At 36.9% G+C, this 18,481-nt stretch overlaps 1 protein-coding gene across 3 annotated transcripts; it reads right to left on the bottom strand.

The window, feature by feature from the left end:
- Positions 1-355: 355 nt before the first annotated feature.
- LOC132635137 (U4/U6 small nuclear ribonucleoprotein Prp31 homolog) lies at positions 356-9,613 on the bottom strand. 3 transcript variants are annotated; one of them, XM_060351400.1, is made up of 10 exons: positions 9,450-9,613; positions 8,995-9,067; positions 6,053-6,118; positions 5,935-5,966; positions 5,713-5,844; positions 4,410-5,302; positions 4,232-4,302; positions 3,576-3,678; positions 3,339-3,414; positions 356-634 (listed from the first exon to the last, which is right to left on the bottom strand). In XM_060351400.1, the coding sequence occupies exons 5-10, from the start codon at positions 5,815-5,817 to the stop codon at positions 527-529; spliced, it is 1,356 nt and encodes a 451-aa protein (XP_060207383.1). In that variant the 5' UTR covers positions 5,818-5,844; positions 5,935-5,966; positions 6,053-6,118; positions 8,995-9,067; positions 9,450-9,613; the 3' UTR covers positions 356-526. The 3 variants fall into 3 exon arrangements, with proteins under 3 accessions (XP_060207383.1, XP_060207382.1, XP_060207381.1); XM_060351399.1 differs by lacking the exon at positions 5,935-5,966 and having other exon boundaries at positions 9,450-9,612; XM_060351398.1 differs by lacking the exons at positions 5,935-5,966; positions 8,995-9,067 and having other exon boundaries at positions 9,450-9,612.
- Positions 9,614-18,481: the final 8,868 nt, after the last annotated feature.

Raw genomic sequence — 18,481 nt, 5'->3', positions numbered from 1 at the left:
CAAAAAAAATAAGTTAGACTACCCCAACTTATTTTTTTTAGCTTATAAGTTGTTTGCAGCTTAGCTTATAGGCATAAGCCCATTCAAACAGGCTCTAAGTCGTTATTAACAAGCAGAAAAGGAAAGAATATTAGGTGCTAGTGTGGTACAAAATATCAGTTCAACTTCAAGCTGATGCACAGAAAGTGCACCCCCCCCCCCCCCCCCCCAAAAAAAAAAAAAAAAAAAACACTTGTGTCAGGATGAGATAACGACGTACAAATTTTTTTATTTTTCAATACCTTCCAATAACCAACGAGGACAGTTAAAATCATTTGGAAGGCAATAAGACAGTAGAGAAGAATAAGTTCGCATGTCTAGTTAATTCTGATGTACATATATTCTACATCTGATGTATCAAACAGTTTACATAGTGTTTCTTCGATCAAAAACACAATGAAGAAAAACAAAAGGTTGCATTTTCGGTACAAAGCCTTACTGTACTGAACGGGAAAGAAAACTGGACATTGGCAGCGCTAGATTTACTTCATGTTCTCTTAATCTTAGAAAACGTTCCAGTGTCCGAGAAATAGGTGCTCTGAGTTCCACTGCCAAGTTGATTTGCAAGCGCCTGAGGATTTGACAGCTCGATCCCCTGACATTTAAGTTAGCATCAGGATAACCAACACAAAAGACACAAGTACAGAGAAACAGAAAAAAAGGAAGGAAAATAAAAAGATTTTGGCTGAATTAGACCAACATAACCTTAAGAAAATAACCAAATCAGAAACTGACATTACGAGTGTAGAGGGGCAATAAAACTTAAAAGTGCACATGTAGACAAGCTTATCCCCATCCACCTACATTACGATATCATTAGCAAAAATTCAGGGAAACCATAAATTACATTGTGAGATTCCTGCTGTGCCTCCCCAAGTGACTGGGAGTAGTCTTGCACCTGCTGGTTTTTTTTTTTTGGTTGTGGGGTTTTTTGTTGGTTTTTGTGTGTGTGTGTGGGAGGGGGGGGGGAGGGGGGGGCTGGGTTATATTTGGGTGGATCAGATAGATTGATACAATAAATGGGTCATATGATCTACCCAGCCAAAGTTTACTTGGAGTCATGATGGGTTTAGGGACGGACATGTAACCAACCTGCACAACAACAAAATACCCAATATATTCCCACAAGGTGGGGTCTGGGGAGAGTAGAGTGTACGCAGACATTACCCCTACCTTGGGAGGTAGGGTAACCACCTGCACAATGGGTTAATAATTTTCTGGAGTTGCTGGTTTTCAATGTGAACATGGTGGTAGTAAGGTACGTATACTGTGCTCAGCCGTGAGATGTTTGAGCGCTATCAAAACTGTCTACTTCTTTATCCCGAATCACCTTTTTCTATAGGAGAAGTGAAGGCATGATGATTACAGATAGTAGAACTCGTAGGGAGTTCCTTAGTTCATTTGCCTTTGTCACCATTCTATCATTCACATGTCCTTTAGTTAACCAAAAACTCTTTCCGATCTTTCCTCTGGGGATAAATATTCAAGTAGTCCCAAATTATTTTTCTATTGCGAGCATATTCCCGAAAAATTAAGTATAGACTGTTGCTTAAACTGAGTAGATAGTCCAGCTTGCTGTCAGGTGCCTCAAACTTCTATAGAGATTGGTGTTTCTTTAAATAATCTTAGACTAGGGAGAATTTAGAGAATGGGTGAAGGAAAAGGAGCCAATAGGAGAAGGATCAGTAGCGACTTCGCCGTTGTCCACCAGTGGAAGTACAGGGTGGTGAAGAATTTTTTTTCTTCGCTGGGTGTCTTCGACGGAGGAGATGAAGAGAATTGGGAGTCCGATTGAAATTTGAAGAATTCATTCAAACCCATTGGCTTGACTGTCGTTCCAACCCCAGGGATCACCTAATTATGAACCATTCTAACCAAGCCTTCAAACAAGTCAAAGAGGATATACCCTGTTTTGATCCATTCACTTATTAATCATTAACTCAACCCATTCAACCTTGGGCAGGTTGGGAAGGATTACAAAACTATGGGTCTAAATTGCCGCCTCTACTGTAGTGGCATCATAACAGGAATATGACTACTTAGAAATAATCTCATCAGTATTATTTCTAGATATTACATCTTCCTTAACCATTCAAGAAGGCTTTTTGCCTTCAATTACAGACTACCTTTTTTTATCCAGTCTTCGATCATGATCCCTCTCCAAATCATAAGCACCAAAGGTCTTTATGATAGTGGACTACTACCCACCCCTCATCAGCATGATTATTAGAGCATGTGATCATAATACAAGTGACACAACAAGCGAGGACAAGATCACAATCTCAAACAAGTTGAGATCGGCTATGAATCATCGCTGTCTATGTTACTCATTTAACCTTATCTAAGGTTCATATTACACAAAATGAAAAGTACTAGAAATTCTCTCCATTCTCTACGGCATAGGACTTAAAAGTAAAAATGATCCAAAAAATCTAAAATGACTACTATAAAAATATTTAATGACTAAACTATTACCAACTAATTGGTATTGCCTCATAGAGATCTTTTACTTTCTTGTGCCCCTATTTTTCACCAAGTCTGTGTGAGTACAATCATAGGTCTATCTTGTTGACTTTAACATCGTCACTCCCCATGGTTTCACATCAATAATCCCCTAATGCTACTTGTAAGTGTCATTAGCAAACGCAGTTAACAAGATCCTAAATCTATAAGTTAAGGTCAGAGACAGAGTCTTTGAATTTCGTATGAGGTTCTGTTTCCTAATTATTCCTACAGATGAGAGAACCAGCAGCTAATCATTGGAGGCAGTAACTATCAGATTACAGATTAGACTTACTGTATGCTAAGTATGCAAAAACTGCTAATTAAGTGGAGTTGCACCTTTTGATATAACTTTTCTGATGAGTAAACAGTATTATTACTGACAAAACAGGTAGGTGCTCCTGTACATAAGACCTAAACAAGAGGTACTCCCAAGAAAGTACAGACAGAGACCACCAAATGCCAGTTTTGTGGTTTGTTCTTGCTTGATAAAATTTAAGATGCCCCTCTTATTACCACGCAGGAAGAACAACTTGACCAAAAGAAAGGTTTTATTTAATAGAACCAATCAAGATTGAAGCGGAAGGAATCACGGAAAGACAAGTAATTAAGCTGGAATGGGACAGTGTTAGAATAATTCATAGAACACAAAAGAGCCTAAAAATATGACATGAACATAAGAGTCGAACAACTCAGCCTTCTGACTTCACATGCAGTACCTTAGAAAATCTCGTGCATGATAGTTGCTTGACAAGAATGCAACACCAATAAGTAATTAAAGAGTAAAAACAGCTTACTTGCACAGGAGTGAAGGCCAAACTTGAAGTCAAGCCTGATGTAGCACCACTGCTTCCATAATTCTTCTCCTTGAATCTGGTAAATTGTCAAGCAATGAGAAACAGAGGCGTAAGACAGACAGATTAAGCTAATAGTAACAGAGTTGTTGAAAGCCCCATATACAACAAAATTCACTGGTCATCAATGTTCAACAAGTGAGAACTTTTCTGGGAAAAGAGAAGAGAAGAGAGACATACTTCTTCGCTACTTTGGCAGCAAGCTTGCTCTGACCGACTGATACACGCAACTTGCCACTTCCAGCTTGACCAAGCATGCCATAGCCCTCCCCTAGTCCATCCCCTAGTTTCCAAGAAGATCAAATATGAGGTGAAGAACAACATTAGTCCCGTCCTGATCTACACTAACAAAAAATAGCTTGAAATTTCTGAAAAACAAAATCCTAAAAAGCACCAAGAGCTGACTATCTCAAACTAGGTTTAAGTCCTCATCTCGTAAAATCTGTTAATACTGGCAAGAAATTGTAATTTGTACTAACAGAAATTATATACCTAGTCTTTAGTATATACCCAAAGAAGAAGTATTCCTAATAATAGGTGCAAGTACAAGAATTTGACTTTGAAACTGTGAAATCAAACAGCCAGATGCACTATTAAGTGCACAACAATCATTTCACTTGCAGGAGTTATGTACTCCAATGTACATAGAAGATTTCATAAAACAATCAATTGCAAACACCACGGCTGTCAATCACCACCAACCGCACTTACGAAATGAAGGCATTTATTTAAGTACAGTTTTAACCAAACACTTCCAGTTTTAATTTTTGCTCTTCATTCTGGCAGTCTTATTTAGTTTAGAAGGTGAGGGGTTGCAATGAGGTGGTTGTTATTACCTAAGGAGCTTTCTTCAGGTATTCCAAACTGCATCCTGTTTGCTAGCTTCCGCATATCCGTGATAGCATATCTGATGAAATACCACGAAAACGCTTATGTCGAGCTAAAAACATGTGCTTCACCATATAAAACTCTGGAAACTGTAGTTCAAATGAGATGAAGTGGAAACATCCATACCTTTCTTTCATCTTTCTCAGCCGACGGCCACCTCTCTTTTTCTTGGGCTCAGAATCAGGTACTGGAAGAGGCTTTGGCTGCTTAGCAGGAGGTGGCTCTTGCCACTTATCTATCTTTTTACGGATCTCTTCCCTAAGAGATCTTCCAGTTTTTCCAATCGGGTCTCCATTGATCGAGTCCACACGTGCTGCTAATGTAGATTTCGCTGCCAGCAGTCTACAGGCTCGCATCCTTAAGGAAGGAGGTGTACTCTGAAATAATTCTGTTTGCTCAATATAACCCACATGAAATTGGGAGGTTGCTGTGGAGAAACCTGCTAGATTCTTCTTTTTGGCACCAAGAAGCTGGACATTACAAGCAGGCATTTTTGCCAACGATGAGAGACCACCAGCAGTACCCATAAGTTTTGCAGCAACTGCACTCCCAACTACAGCAGAAAGATTGGGAGCAATATATCCCATTCGACTCTCAACAAAATCAAGAACCTTTTTCTTTGCTGAATCAAGGTCAAGGGCTCTATCACATGCTTCCACTGTCTTCTGTAAAACATCTTCTGGCAATGGCTTGCCACTAGTAGTTGATGCCGTAACTGACACAACCATGATGATAGCTGAGGGTAGCAGACCTTCCAAGTCAACAAGAGTCAGATCCATTTCGTTTCCAATCTTTTTAACAACCCGAGCATAATCAATTGGGTGATGAACAAGTGACTCTAACTCAGGAAATTTCAGTCGATACTTGTCGCGTATGAAATTGTGGATTATAACGATTTCATTCTCAATGTCAACTGATAAGGCATTGCAGTCTACTATCAACTGATACTCCGGATCATCTTCGAGAACAACACCTTTATTCGTGATATCAGACTCCTTCTCAAGAGCATCTTCAACTTTCTGCAGCATTAATAGCATATCACCATTTAAAATTTACTCCCAGCACAGTAGAAAAAGTGGGATAGTTGAAGGTAAGTAAGAAGAAAACAGAAAATAAAAAAGCTCTAAATTTCAAACTAACACATGGGACATTCAACCTCTAAGTTCAACCAAGAAGGAAATAAAAAGCTACATACATTATCTCACATTCTAACTTGCCCATCCATGCTGACATGATATAATCAGAAATGACACAGGACAAAAGACAAAAGGCAACCGGCATAGAAATACACCACTCTAGAATTCAGAGATGAAAAGCATACCAGACCTTTGGATTCAAGTCGAGAAGAAAAGACATCAATAGTTAGACAACAAAATATACCGGGGGACATGATGTAATGTTATTAAAGATCATAAAGGTATGTATAAACCTGCATTATGTCAATGTAGCGATGTGATTTTTGCAGCTTGGAAACACTATCTAGATCATCATAATTAAGTGCTTCTATGTCTGCCAAGTCTCCATCTTCCTCCATCTGATCAGCATCAAGATTCTCCTCATCCTAGTTAAATAAAGAGGAGAAAATCCGGTCCAAGTTAGACGAAGATAAGAAAGGAATTTGATAACAGAATGGACAACTTCCTCCACCCACAATTTTCTTCTGCTCCTCCAAGATTCCCAACCCTAACCATAAAAAATACAGAGGAAAATAAAAAATGAAGAAACCGAGATGACTAATGAGTGACAAAAAGTGAAAAACATGTACTCACAACAACATCAGCTTCATTATCGGACAATTCATCCAGATCTGCCAGGAAAGAATCAGCAAGAGTTGCCTGCGACAAGGTAAAAATTATTAAATAACGATACTAAGTGCATAAGAAAATACACCTAAGAATCAGAAGACATGTCAAGGGCACAATCAGTATAATTGTCATACATACATAGAATGCAGGGAACAAATGGAAACGGAAATATTCTCTAACACCACATATACATTTGGGAGTGAGAAACATAGATATAATAATGAGCGTATCCCCTGCTAAAAAGCTATTATAACATAATCCAAAAAATAAAAGTATTCCACTTTAACAACTTCAGTTTAAGATAAGGTGATACAAAAGTCAAATGATATCAAACAAAACAAAGGTCTTGAGTTCGAGTTATCCTGTTGAATTATGTCTTAACAAACTCTTTCTCAAGCGGACCTAATTCTTTTTTCCTGAGTAAATCACGTGAAAATATTTTTACTACAGGTGACGCTGACATCTGAAAAGACCAAATATAAATAAGTAAGAGTGTCTCGTCTCGAACAATTTAAAATTTTAGATGAGGAGGTCACACAATTCAACAAAATATCACATAAAAATAGATACAGATAATAATGTTGTGGTTGGTAAGGAAAAAGGAGAAACTGCAAATTAATATGGAGTTGGTTTGTGGAAAGGATTATATATACTTTTTTTTCCCTTTGATCACGGCAGTGTCCGAGTCATTTTGCACCTCGGCTATTCCATTGGTACCTTCTACCCCGACCAGCACATACTGAGTAACGCTGCTTACCAATACTTAGACGAATGGAAATAAATCAACTATTATTTTTGTTTCAGCTACAATCTGAACCCTGGTCTCTCCCATAGTGTTCACCCACTTGATTGACCGCTAAGCTACACGGTTGGGTGCCTATAAAGGGGGCATACTCATTCTTATAGAATGTTTACTAAATAGTGGGTAACAAGACGTGAATTAGCTTTCATAATGTTTACTAAATAGTGGCTCGGTTGGTTGAGCATGAGGCTTTCATAATGGAGGTCTCGGGTTCGAAACCTCCTGTCTACGACAGGAGGGGATTTGCCTTTTGGGTCGAGCTCGTCGCACGGGGCTTGCCTAGTGCGAGTTATCTCTCCTGTGTGGTTTGCGAGCTATTGTACAGGAGCTGGGTTTACCCTGTGCGCACCCGAAGGGTAGCGGCTACGGGTTCCCATGTCATAAAAAAAAAGACTTGAATTAGCTTTCATTCACGGATACAAATTTTGTACTAATTGTCATGGATGTACGTGTCGTGCACATAAATGGATACTAAAGGAAAAAGAAGGAGAATTTTAATGGTATTGTTTTGTTTCACTAAGGAATGGTCGGAGAACACTGATCACCTATAGGAAAATTTCAGATATACAACATGATTTTGGAATCTCATTTTCTGTGTAATGTGTCTAGACTCTCAAATGATACCGGAGACAGTGCAGAACCAATCACCAGAGAATCAACAAGGAGATCCAAGCAATTTGGAGGACCAGACAGAGTCATATAACTTCTGGAAAGTTTGAAAAGAGAGCTAGGACATCTTACATGACAATGAAACTGCGATTAGATGTATTAAATAATCTTTATTTGTTCCATATTTTTTTAATATAGAAAGTACACCGATACGAATAGATGATTGGGACAACTTGATTAAATATCTATGGTAGAATCACCACTCAAGATGGTACCTTTAACACCACTTTTTGGTATATAAACAGTAACAAAAACAACAACATACCCAGTGTAATCCCACAACACTTTGGTATATAATCAGTGATGGCCTTATAATAAATAAAGTACCACATTTAAGTGGCCTTTGAAACAGATTTGGCATAGCAATGCCCCCTATAAGGTTCAGTATTTTGCTTGTCTAGTAGGCAACATTGCATGTTTTAACAAAAACAAACATGCAAAGAAGAGGGCTGATCATCTGTAATAGATGGCCTCTGTGAAGAGCAGCCAAAAGACACAAATCAAATTTTCTTTTTCTTTTTGCGTTGCAAAATTACTGCACAGCATCGGGACATGTCTTTTAACATTTTGGGTTTAAAGTGGATAATGCCCAGCTACATGTCTTTCAATATTCGGGGTTTGAAGTGGATAATGACAATAGATACATTGGAGCTTCTACAAGAATGGAAAGAAGGAGGTTTGAGGGGCATCAATTCAAGAGATTGGAATGCAATACCAGCGACAATTTGGTGGATTATAAAGAAAGAGAGAGAGTCAAGAATTTGGAGACAAGGAGGAGACTGTATGTAGTCTTAAGTTTAATTGTATTTCTTTACTTTCTTTCTGACCAGCATGGCGACGTATACGGTTGTTACAATGTAGAGGAGAGGACCAGCTTTATAAATTCTCTAGATATCAGTGAGAACTACTTTTGTTGTACATAGATGTTCATATCAGCATTGAATGCTGATACATATATAAAATATCACCCTTACTTATCAAACAATATACATATATCAATGAAATGGAGCTGGCTTCCCAGTCCCCAAAAACAAAAGATTGAATAATTTTGTTATACACTTTCAACCACCCTACAAATAGACTTGGTGCAATGGAAGCTATAGAAGTGCCTAGACCAACTTTAGGCTCATATATGGAAGCTATACAGAGCACTTGATATCAATATTACGCAGTCTGGCTAAGATTAAGTGCATTAGCTAAAGATCATCAGGAAACGCCTAAACCAAGTTCCGCCTTGTATATTGTGCATGTCATAAATGAATTATTCTCCAAGTCCAGACTCTTAAGAGGACTGCCGAGGAAAGTAATTGCCCATGAGCACTTCATACATGTAACAATTCTCTAAAATAACACAAGTTCGCCTCAAAGTAGAAGCATTGATGTATATGGAGTGTCACAAAATACAATTCATTCCCAAAGAAAAAAAGTAACATACAAGGAAGAAGACATCTTCTCAAACCAATCCTAAAACAAGTTCTAGCATGCTGCAAAATCCCAGATTGGTAAACCTGAGTAAAAGGAACCAAATTTCATTTTAAACAATAATACAAAATCATGAGCACCTAATCATTAGCTTAAGCAAACTACCTATTTTCAAAAGTAAACAATATCAGTACATATCAAAAAGAATCGTATAAATTGAATTACATGGAACTATGATAATGAAATTCCAAAAACATGTCTTAGTTCTTCACAATAAAGTAAGGAATATTTTTCTGACCACCAAAAAACAGTCTTTACAAAACATTATCACAACCTATAATTTATTTCAGCAAATTAATATGATCACGACCATAATCCAATAACTCAGACTAATGTTCCATTAAGAAACCCTAAAACGTTAATCAATACAAAAATCTAAAACATGAATTTAGGAATTTCGCTAATTACCATTGTCCTTTCGTGCGAAAACTCTGATAGTACACTTGATGATTTTGCTGCAAACAATAAAATTGTGTAATGATAATCTGCTGCTTTAGTAACTATTGGGCTGAACTCTGAAGAAAAAATTACCCTCTATTGACAGGAGAGAACTAGGGAATTAGGATACTGAAAGAACCGACTCTAAATTCATGGGCTGGGTCGACTTTCTGAAGCCCGGATGGATGTTACGTCGAGACCCGGCCCATTAGTCTACTCAAAAGATTTGAGGGCTAAGTGCCCAAATAACCTCTTGAAGAATCGCTATTTAGAAATTATTTAATTTTCTTTTTTTTCTGGTAATTATGTACTACTTCCTCCGGATAAAAAAAAGAGTCCACTTAACCATTTACACACTCCTTAAGAAAATACTAACTCCTAAACAAAAATAGGTAATTTGACTAAACTACCCCTACTTAAATAGACATTGGGATTTGATCATATAACACTTAATAAGGACAAATATGGAAAAATAAGGTTAATTCTTTCTTGATTTGCTAAGTGGACTCTTTTTTGTTATCCGGAGGAATTATCATTTTATTTAGCAGGTATAACTGTACAGCTCAAGGGAAAAATGCAGTTTGGACATTAAGCCCCATACTTGCACTTCAAAGTTAGCAAAAACTAACTACTAATTGCATATACTAAACAGGATAAAAGTTAAGGGATTGCATATAGCTAGTAAGTCGCGATTTCCTGCTTGCTCGACTGTGCACCTCTTGTATGACCTGCTTCATGATCTGTTCAGGTGATCTTCAATGATTGTTGAAAACTCTTTATCATTTCTTCCATGCGATATATGATAAACACACCCAGCTAACACCATTCTGTACACCTCAGACTTTACACCTTCACCCCTTGCATTGTTACTTGCCCATAACACTTCTTGTTTTCATTCACCAGGTACTCTGTGTATACCAAGTCATTGCAACAACTTCTCCCACACTTGGCCAGAATTGGAACATGTAAAAAGCATGTGGTCCACATTTTCCAAGTCAACAATGCATAATGGGCAGTTTGTATCATGAAGATTTGCCAAACAAGCTATTTTGTCCATTGTTTGTAGTCTTATGTTCAGAGCCAGGTACAAGAATAAAGACCCATTTAGGCACCCCTAAGTTGTTGCACACCAAACTCCTCTATTGCACCTTAGGATACTCATTTCTGCCTAGAACGTGGAAAAACTTGATAGTACAGGACTGCAGCATAGTGACATTTGCTTCTGAGTATCTAAAGTGCTCAAAAAACTTTTATGCTTTTGAGATCTTTTGAACCATCTAAGAAGCCTGTTTTTTTTTCTTTCCCCCCTCCCATTTTAGGAGGATTTATAGTGTTTCCACACTTCCCCTCCAGTGTGACTCGAACCCAGGACCTACCGGTCGTGGGTGGAGGTGCTTAACCACTGAGCCATCCCTCACTTGTCAAGAAGCCTGTTTTGCCTTTGCCGTTAAAATTATTTAATTTTTAACCACTTTAGAATTAACTTGAGATCTCAAGGATAAAGTTTTAACTTCATTCCTAATGTTTGAAATTGGAACTGGTTTGAACTTCAAACCTTCGAGTCTGAGAAGTTATGAAGTTAGGTTCGTTTGGTAGCTAGTTAGAGTTATGCATGTATTAGTAATACAAGGATTAGTTATGAGGGGATTTATGTATTATTTTATGCAGAGATTGTTGACACCCAATTTTGTCTCACCTTTCCTCTGAAATACCTATTTTACGCTCCCAATATTTGTGGCAAAAAAAAAAAACTATTTATATTTTACTATAATTATTAGCTTTTATAAATACAGGCATTCATTCTCCTGTTGTAGTCATTGTTGTTATTATTACCATTATTATTATTATTACTATTATTATTATTATGATTATTATTATCATCTTGTTATTATTATTAATATTATTATTTTGTTATTATTACCAGTATTGTCATAATTTGCGTTTCAGCATTTTTTTGCACCTTATGCATACGCATCGCATTTATTTCATACAATTAAACGATAGCGTTTATTTATTGTTAAAATATTGTTGCACGGCTATTACAATATCATATAATTTTATTACCTGAGCATTAATAATTGCATTTTTTATATTAGGTAATATTTTAGCACGCTTAGTATATAATTAATTAAAATGGGTCATTTACTTCAAATTTATGAAGCCCATATTTTAAATCCATCAACCCAATTTTCAGATCAGTCCACACTTTAACACCCCAGCACAACATTTTAAACAATCAGCCCAACATCTTAAAATAACCCAGCCCAAAAGAAAATGGACCCAGTCCATTAACCCTTACCCGACCCACTTACGTTCAAAACAAGGGAACCACTATGGTTCCCTTCCCATTTTGCAGCCGCCCCATCCCTTCTCTTCTTCGTCTCTCTCTCCCTTCTCTCCTTCGTCTCCCTCATCTCCCCTATCTTCTCTCGTCCCTTTTTTCCTCCCACTTCCCTCTGTCCCCCACTTAGCCTTGTCTCCCCACGCTCACTGCCATCCCCATTCCCTCTGTCCCCCAGGCGTCTCTTTTTTATTCAACACAATGCAAAGCAAAACCCTATAAATAGGGGCGTTTGAATCGTTTGAAAGGGGGGGCTTTTTTTTTTGGGTGACGAAATTCCCTAAGAATTAAAGTTTGAGCCGCCTTGGATTTCTTAAAAATATTAGCTTTTAGTAGACAAGAATACCCAAATCATTTTTTTTTTTATTCGCCTTGTTGCTGCTGCGAATCCGAGCATCGCAAGCTCAGATTTAATAGTTCTTCGAGATAGATCAGAAACCCCGCACCCTGTTCGCTGCACCCGAAAAAGGTAAATTTCCTTCCCTTAAATTATTTTTAATATTTGTTGTAATGTTTGAAACTGTTTATGTGATCTGTTTTGCTTAGTTGTATTTCAGTTTTTTTGTTCGTAGTTATTTTAGGCATGTTTAGTTATGTTTAGTTCAGTTTTGGGACTGTTGCAGCTTTACATGCAATTTTGGATTAACCGGGTGCTTTAAGTTCATCTTTGTTTGCCTGTACGTCCTGGGATTAATCGTGTGTTAGCGTTGATTTAGATAAGCCTGTTTATATGTTTCTGTATTAGTCTGCTTGTGTGGTTAAGCATGTCTATTTATGATAATTCAGCTTAGTTTGTTTAAGTATATGAACAACTCTTCTTTAGTCAATTAATTTCAGTCCGGTAGCTCGATAAGTGTTTATGGGTTCATACATTATCTGTTGTCCCGGTTGGTTAATTTCAGTTTAGCTTAGCTTGGTAGCATTATGAATATCCCTGTTTTTGTTAGTTCAGTCTCGGCTCAGAAGTTAAAATAGTTGGATGTTCATGTTTAGCTTTGGTTTAACTTCCAGTTTAGTGGTTGGTTATGTGTATTAGCATGACAATCCTGTTTCAAGCTTGGATATGGAGTTTGTTAATTTGAACTTGGTGTATATGCATGAACTATGCTGAGATATGGTAAAATGAGTTGGACCCCTGTATTTGAACTTGGCATTCCCTCTTTGTATTTGTTAAATGTGCCATTTTTGGATGCGAAGGTCTTTATGGAATGCCACTGCCTTGCGCGAATCTGCCTTAAGTCTCAAATAATGCTGATGTCCTTAGTGAACTTCGATCTTTTCCTCTGGTTTTTTTTTTTTCCTTAGTGAACTTCGATCTTTCTTTCACTGTTAGTATAACCATGTATACTTCACTTAATTAGGAAATCATGGTTTATGAGCTATTCTTGTGTTTCCAGAATCATGTTGTTAGTACAAATGTGCTCTTACTTGACAATGTGTGTTTAAAGGTGTCCGTTTCGATATAAATATGATGGATTCACTGTGCATTTTATTTAAATGGATGGGTGTTTCATGAGTTGGTTAAAACTTATAAACTATTAAGATAAATGTTAGGCTAGATCTCTCATTAAATTTACTCTTTCACTACCTGATGTATTGACTTCCCCCCCCCCCCCCCCTCTTTTTTGGGTTAACACTGCGTTTTAAAAAAAAAAATCATGAGTTATGCTCTGTTTTCATGTGTAAACGAATCTGTTCATGAAATCCTACAGCCAAGAATTATGTTAGTGCTACATCTTTTTGTAGTTTCGTATTTGGTGGTTTTCTTTGGTAGCATGCTATCCTGGTTAGATCACGTTCATTTACGCTGAAAATTTTCGGTTTCAACTAAGGTCGTTGCTATGCGTCTCGTTATGTTCATATCGAAAATATTAAATAGGCCAAGTCAAGTTCTAAGAAGATTAAAATGTACTATGTTCAGTTTTCTTGATGATAGGAGTTAACATATCACTATGTGCCTAAGTCATGTATTAGAGAAGCTATCTGCCATTCGCGTAAAAGTGCACCGTGTGTCTATCTCTATTCACGTCTTTGTTCCGACATTTCACTTTGCCCATTTTCCATAAAATACGTGTCATATTGTGGTTGTGTTGACTACTCGTTGGTATCATATCTAGCTTCCTTTACTGCAAATTGCTTTTCGTCTTCACTTTTGTTACTTTCATAGTTCAACATTGGTTGCTGTATCATTCTTCAGAGCACATTCTTTTCCTTTTGTGGTCATATTCTTCAGCAACTCAGATATAGTCTGTTTTTCTCATGAATTAGTGATTTATTGCATTGCTTTTAATCTAGTGTTGTTTCAATATAACACGAGTTTCTCTTGTGCTTTCTTTTGGTGGAACACAAAAAATGCTTTCCAAGATCATATAAGAAAAATGTTTGTTTTGTTTACTAGTGTAAAGAATCTGCTTGGATATTCAAATTACCGTATCTGATGACATGCTCCTTGTACTTCATAAATATTGTGACCTCTTTGTTTGTTGAAATTGTATACTAATCCTTTTCTTTTTATTTTATGCACGACCATCGCATACGAGTCCGGGAGATTCGTTCTTCTTCTGCATTCGGTGTTGGGTTGAAAGCCCAACATAATCTCGCTCGCGACCTCTCTGTCCAGCCTTCCCCTGTCCGCAGCAAGCATATAAAATATTATGGGTCGAGGCCCATACTACTGCAGCAACCCACAGTAATACAAAGAAATTACTAGGCTAAAAGCCCAACTGCAGCAGATCAGCCATCTTTAAAATGGGTTGAGCCCATTTAAATTATCTACTCTTGTATTTCATTTTGTGCATTTAATTTGTATCATGCAATTAACTCTTTGTTTGTTTTGTTTTTCTAGTTTAGATGAATCCTAATAAATTAGTAGGTTTAGTCTGGGAATGGGTAGTTTAAAGGAAAAGTACTAAAGAATATTTTGTAAACATTTTTAAGGTCATCTAAATTATGCATACTTTTAGCCGAATGTAGTTAATAAACATAATTTTGTTTATACTTCTAAAAATGCGAAGTCAATTAGTACTTCATCGTTTAGTTTGTTTCAAGTATTTATTAAAACACTGCACAAACCTGCGTTTTCTTCTATTTATATATTTTATGCAAATCTTATTTTAAATAGCATTATTATTTAAAGTCTTTGCAACATTTATAAGTTTATTTTAAATGACATTTGAAGTTTCCTTTTATGTAAATTATTATATTTTCTACAAATCTCATTCTAAGTAGCATTTTTATTTAAAGCCTTATCAACTTTTATAAGTTTTATTTTAAATTTATTTTAAATGGCATTTAAAATCTTCTTTTATGCGAGTTATTGTATTTTCTCTAAATCTTATCTTAAGCAACATTTTTATATTTTTTTCTTAAAAACCTTAGCAACATTTCTTAGCCCCTTTTCTTAAAATTTCAAGCATTTTATTTAGCATTAGTTAGTTAATCTAAATTTGATCGGATAACCGTAGTTAACGGATTCTAAAGGATGCCTAACCCCTTCCCTTTAGGATAATATAGAACCCTTACCTAGAATCACATTGATTAAGCAGACTATTAACGGAGGTTTAGTTAGCTTTACCTTAGTTAATAATTAGGTGCCCTAATTCACCGTAAAATCAATTAGGTGACGACTCCTTAAAATAAGCAAAATAGGAATCTCCAATATGTTGTACTCTAATTTCAACCCGTTTAAAATGGGGTATAACAGAGATTAGTTTTGTAGGGTTTAGTTATTTGTGTATTAGTTATCTCATATAATACATAGATTCTGTCATAAGTTATACATGTATTAGTTATGTAGGTTTCTAAATTGAAAATCGAACACCGTATTAGTTTTATACATGACTAACTTACCTCCTAACCAGCTACCAAAGGTAATATTACTTTTATAGGATTTAATACATGCATAATTCACCTCTAAACTAGCTACCAAACGACTCCTTACGGTTTGGTTAGCTATCAACTTCAAACCTTCAAGCTCAAATATTTGAAGTTGGAACGGGTCAAAAGACCAGAAGGACCAAAATTCAAATTTCAGACTTTAAATTCCAACTTCAAACCGAAAATCAAAATTATAAATTTCTAATATTTGACTATATTTTTATTTCAAGAACCCATTTTTTCATTTCAACAAATGTTTTTTTTTTGGGTGGGGAGAGGGGAGAGGGGGGGTCATGTCTAATATTGTCACACCCCAAATTTGGAGAGACGTGGCCGGCACCCGATGCCATACTCGGTCCGAGCGAACCACTCTGAATATGAAACTCTAAAGGGGTAACCCTCAACTTAGGTCGACACGGCCCACCTGCAAACAGACAACACCAACAAGCCGAAAAGGCCACATTCTGAATGTATAAAAAGACTGGTTATCTCATTTGAAGGGGGCACATGACTGGCTATCTCATCTGAAGGGGGCACATGACTGGCTATCTCATCTGAACGAGGCACACACACCCAAAACATATAGATAACTGAGCAAGCCAACGGGGCTGCTATGAATGTCCACAACCGACAGTATCAAAATAGACATATACAAGGCCGGAAAGGCTACAACACTGACATACTATATACAGGACCCGTCTACAAGCCTTTAAGGAAAGCATAATTGTATCATGGTCGAGACAGGGCCCCGGCCTACCCATTAAGTCTATAAACACAAAAGAAAGACTTAAAATGGACCTGGCAACTCCGGACAAAGGGAGCTCACCAATCAGTTGATAGTTGGTCCCCTCTACTGGGAGGTCTATCAATCTGTCTATCAATACCTGCAGGCATGAGTGCAGCGCCCCCGGCAAAAGGGACGTCAGTACGAAACAATGCACCGAGTATGTAAGGTAATAGAATAACTGAAACTGAACTAAAAACATAGTAATTTGGAGGCCAAGGAATACCCTGAAATATCTCACCTTATCTGACTCGTATCAAATGCAATACAATAATATGATATATCTCACTGACCCGTAGGCTAGGCAATAATGTCTCACTGACCCGTAGGCCAGGCTAAAGAAAAATATATGTATATCAAGTATATATTGAATGAAATAGAGGTGTCAACATGTCTCTTTCTAACTCTTCTAATACCAAGACACTAAAGAGTGGCTATGAATCCCTCGGAAGGTATAACATGACATTTTGAAAGCTATACGCTTCTAGGACAAGATCTAATCGATAGCTTCTCTTTATGAAGTTCGTTACACTTCTACTATATATAAGATCATGCCAAGAAAGAAAGGATGACCATTACATACCTATCGTTAATAGTCGTAACACTTACGCCAATCTTGTAACAAAGGAATACATATATGAACTTAAGATGACGCTAGTATATCTCGTATATCAAATGATAAATTAATTCTAAAATGAAATGAGCATCGTTTTCCCTATTCCTTAATCACTACAACACATCCCGCAGCCAACAACAAAATCAACTACTACCCAAGTACAAGGAAACTCTTTCAATAAAACAACAATAACAAGCTTTAAAACAGTCCATAAGTTCCACACAAGAACTATCACAACTTGAGTTTTTTCTACAAATTCTTCATCCAACAAGTTATATAAAGACCAAACAACCTCAAGAACATTTAGGAGGGATGAAATCTTACCTTAAACAAACAAGAACAGGCTTAACTTTAGATTACTCCACTGGGAGGAAACCTCCAACTTCATCACCAAATGAATATTAACACTTCAACAACACTCACGAGCTTATACGCACTCAAACAACCTTGATTCTCTTGGGTTTTACCTTGATTCAGTATAAGAAATTAGGGAGAGGGTTTGAGAGAGTCTAACGTCTGATGTAGATGAGAAATGATCCAAAAGTGAAGCCAAACGAAATAAATAGAACCAATTTAGACATTGTACGGGCCGTACATGGGTCCGTACTTGGGCCTCAAAATTTCCAACATTCTGCCCAAAAAGTATGGGCTCCATACCCTCCAAGTACAGGCCGTACAATATTGTATGAGTCGTACAATCTTGCCCAACTCTGATTTTCGTCGAAACGTATTCTCGTCGATTCGTTTAACCTCTAATCCCTCCAACACTTACTAAACATGAACTTAAACCCTTACTCAAGATATATATATATATATATATATAGGACATGTCTAAACTCTTATGACTTCGAAGATAATCCCGCCTTCCAAGTCTACGACGGCTAATTCGCGATGACATTCGACGTACAAAAGTACGAAGTGTAACAGATATAGACCTGTCAATGAGTCGGGTTGGGCTGGGCCATTTCGATGAAAACCCAACCCGACTAATTCAGGGTCCGGTTCGGTCCCGAGTTGGGCTGATCATGTTTTACCGGGCCAATTTTCGTTAAGAGATTATGGAACCCGTGTGGGTTTGGGTTCAACCGGGTAGGGTCGGGCCGGGTTTCATTAAAATAATATTTTTTTTAGTTGTTAACGAGTCTAAAACACAACTAACTTAAAAATTTAAAACTTAAAGTCTTTAAAAAATTAATTTAACAGCATTAGCGAGTCTAAAACACAAACTCAAATGGCTAACATTCATCACAACAAACATTACAACATGAAACGACAAACAACAAATTTGAGAAATTTTGAACGACAAGCATAAACAACAACAAACATGAAACTTGTGAAATGAACAACAAACATAAACTTAATAAACTTCATAAATTTCAAACTTA

The sequence above is a fragment of the Lycium barbarum genome, chromosome 4 (genome assembly GCF_019175385.1).
Source record: "Lycium barbarum isolate Lr01 chromosome 4, ASM1917538v2, whole genome shotgun sequence".
NCBI lineage: Eukaryota > Viridiplantae > Streptophyta > Magnoliopsida > Solanales > Solanaceae > Lycium > Lycium barbarum.
Note: the sequence above shows the minus strand (reverse complement) of the source record. Positions and strands in the feature narration are given on the sequence as shown.

Coding starts and splice junctions, on each gene's coding strand:
- LOC132635137 (XM_060351398.1), bottom strand. Junction 3,679..4,231: donor ACCTGAAGAAAGCTCCTTAG/GTAATAACAACC, acceptor CTTGGAAACTAG/GGGATGGACTAGGGGAGGGC. Junction 3,415..3,575: donor GCTGCCAAAGTAGCGAAGAA/GTATGTCTCTCT, acceptor ACAATTTACCAG/ATTCAAGGAGAAGAATTATG.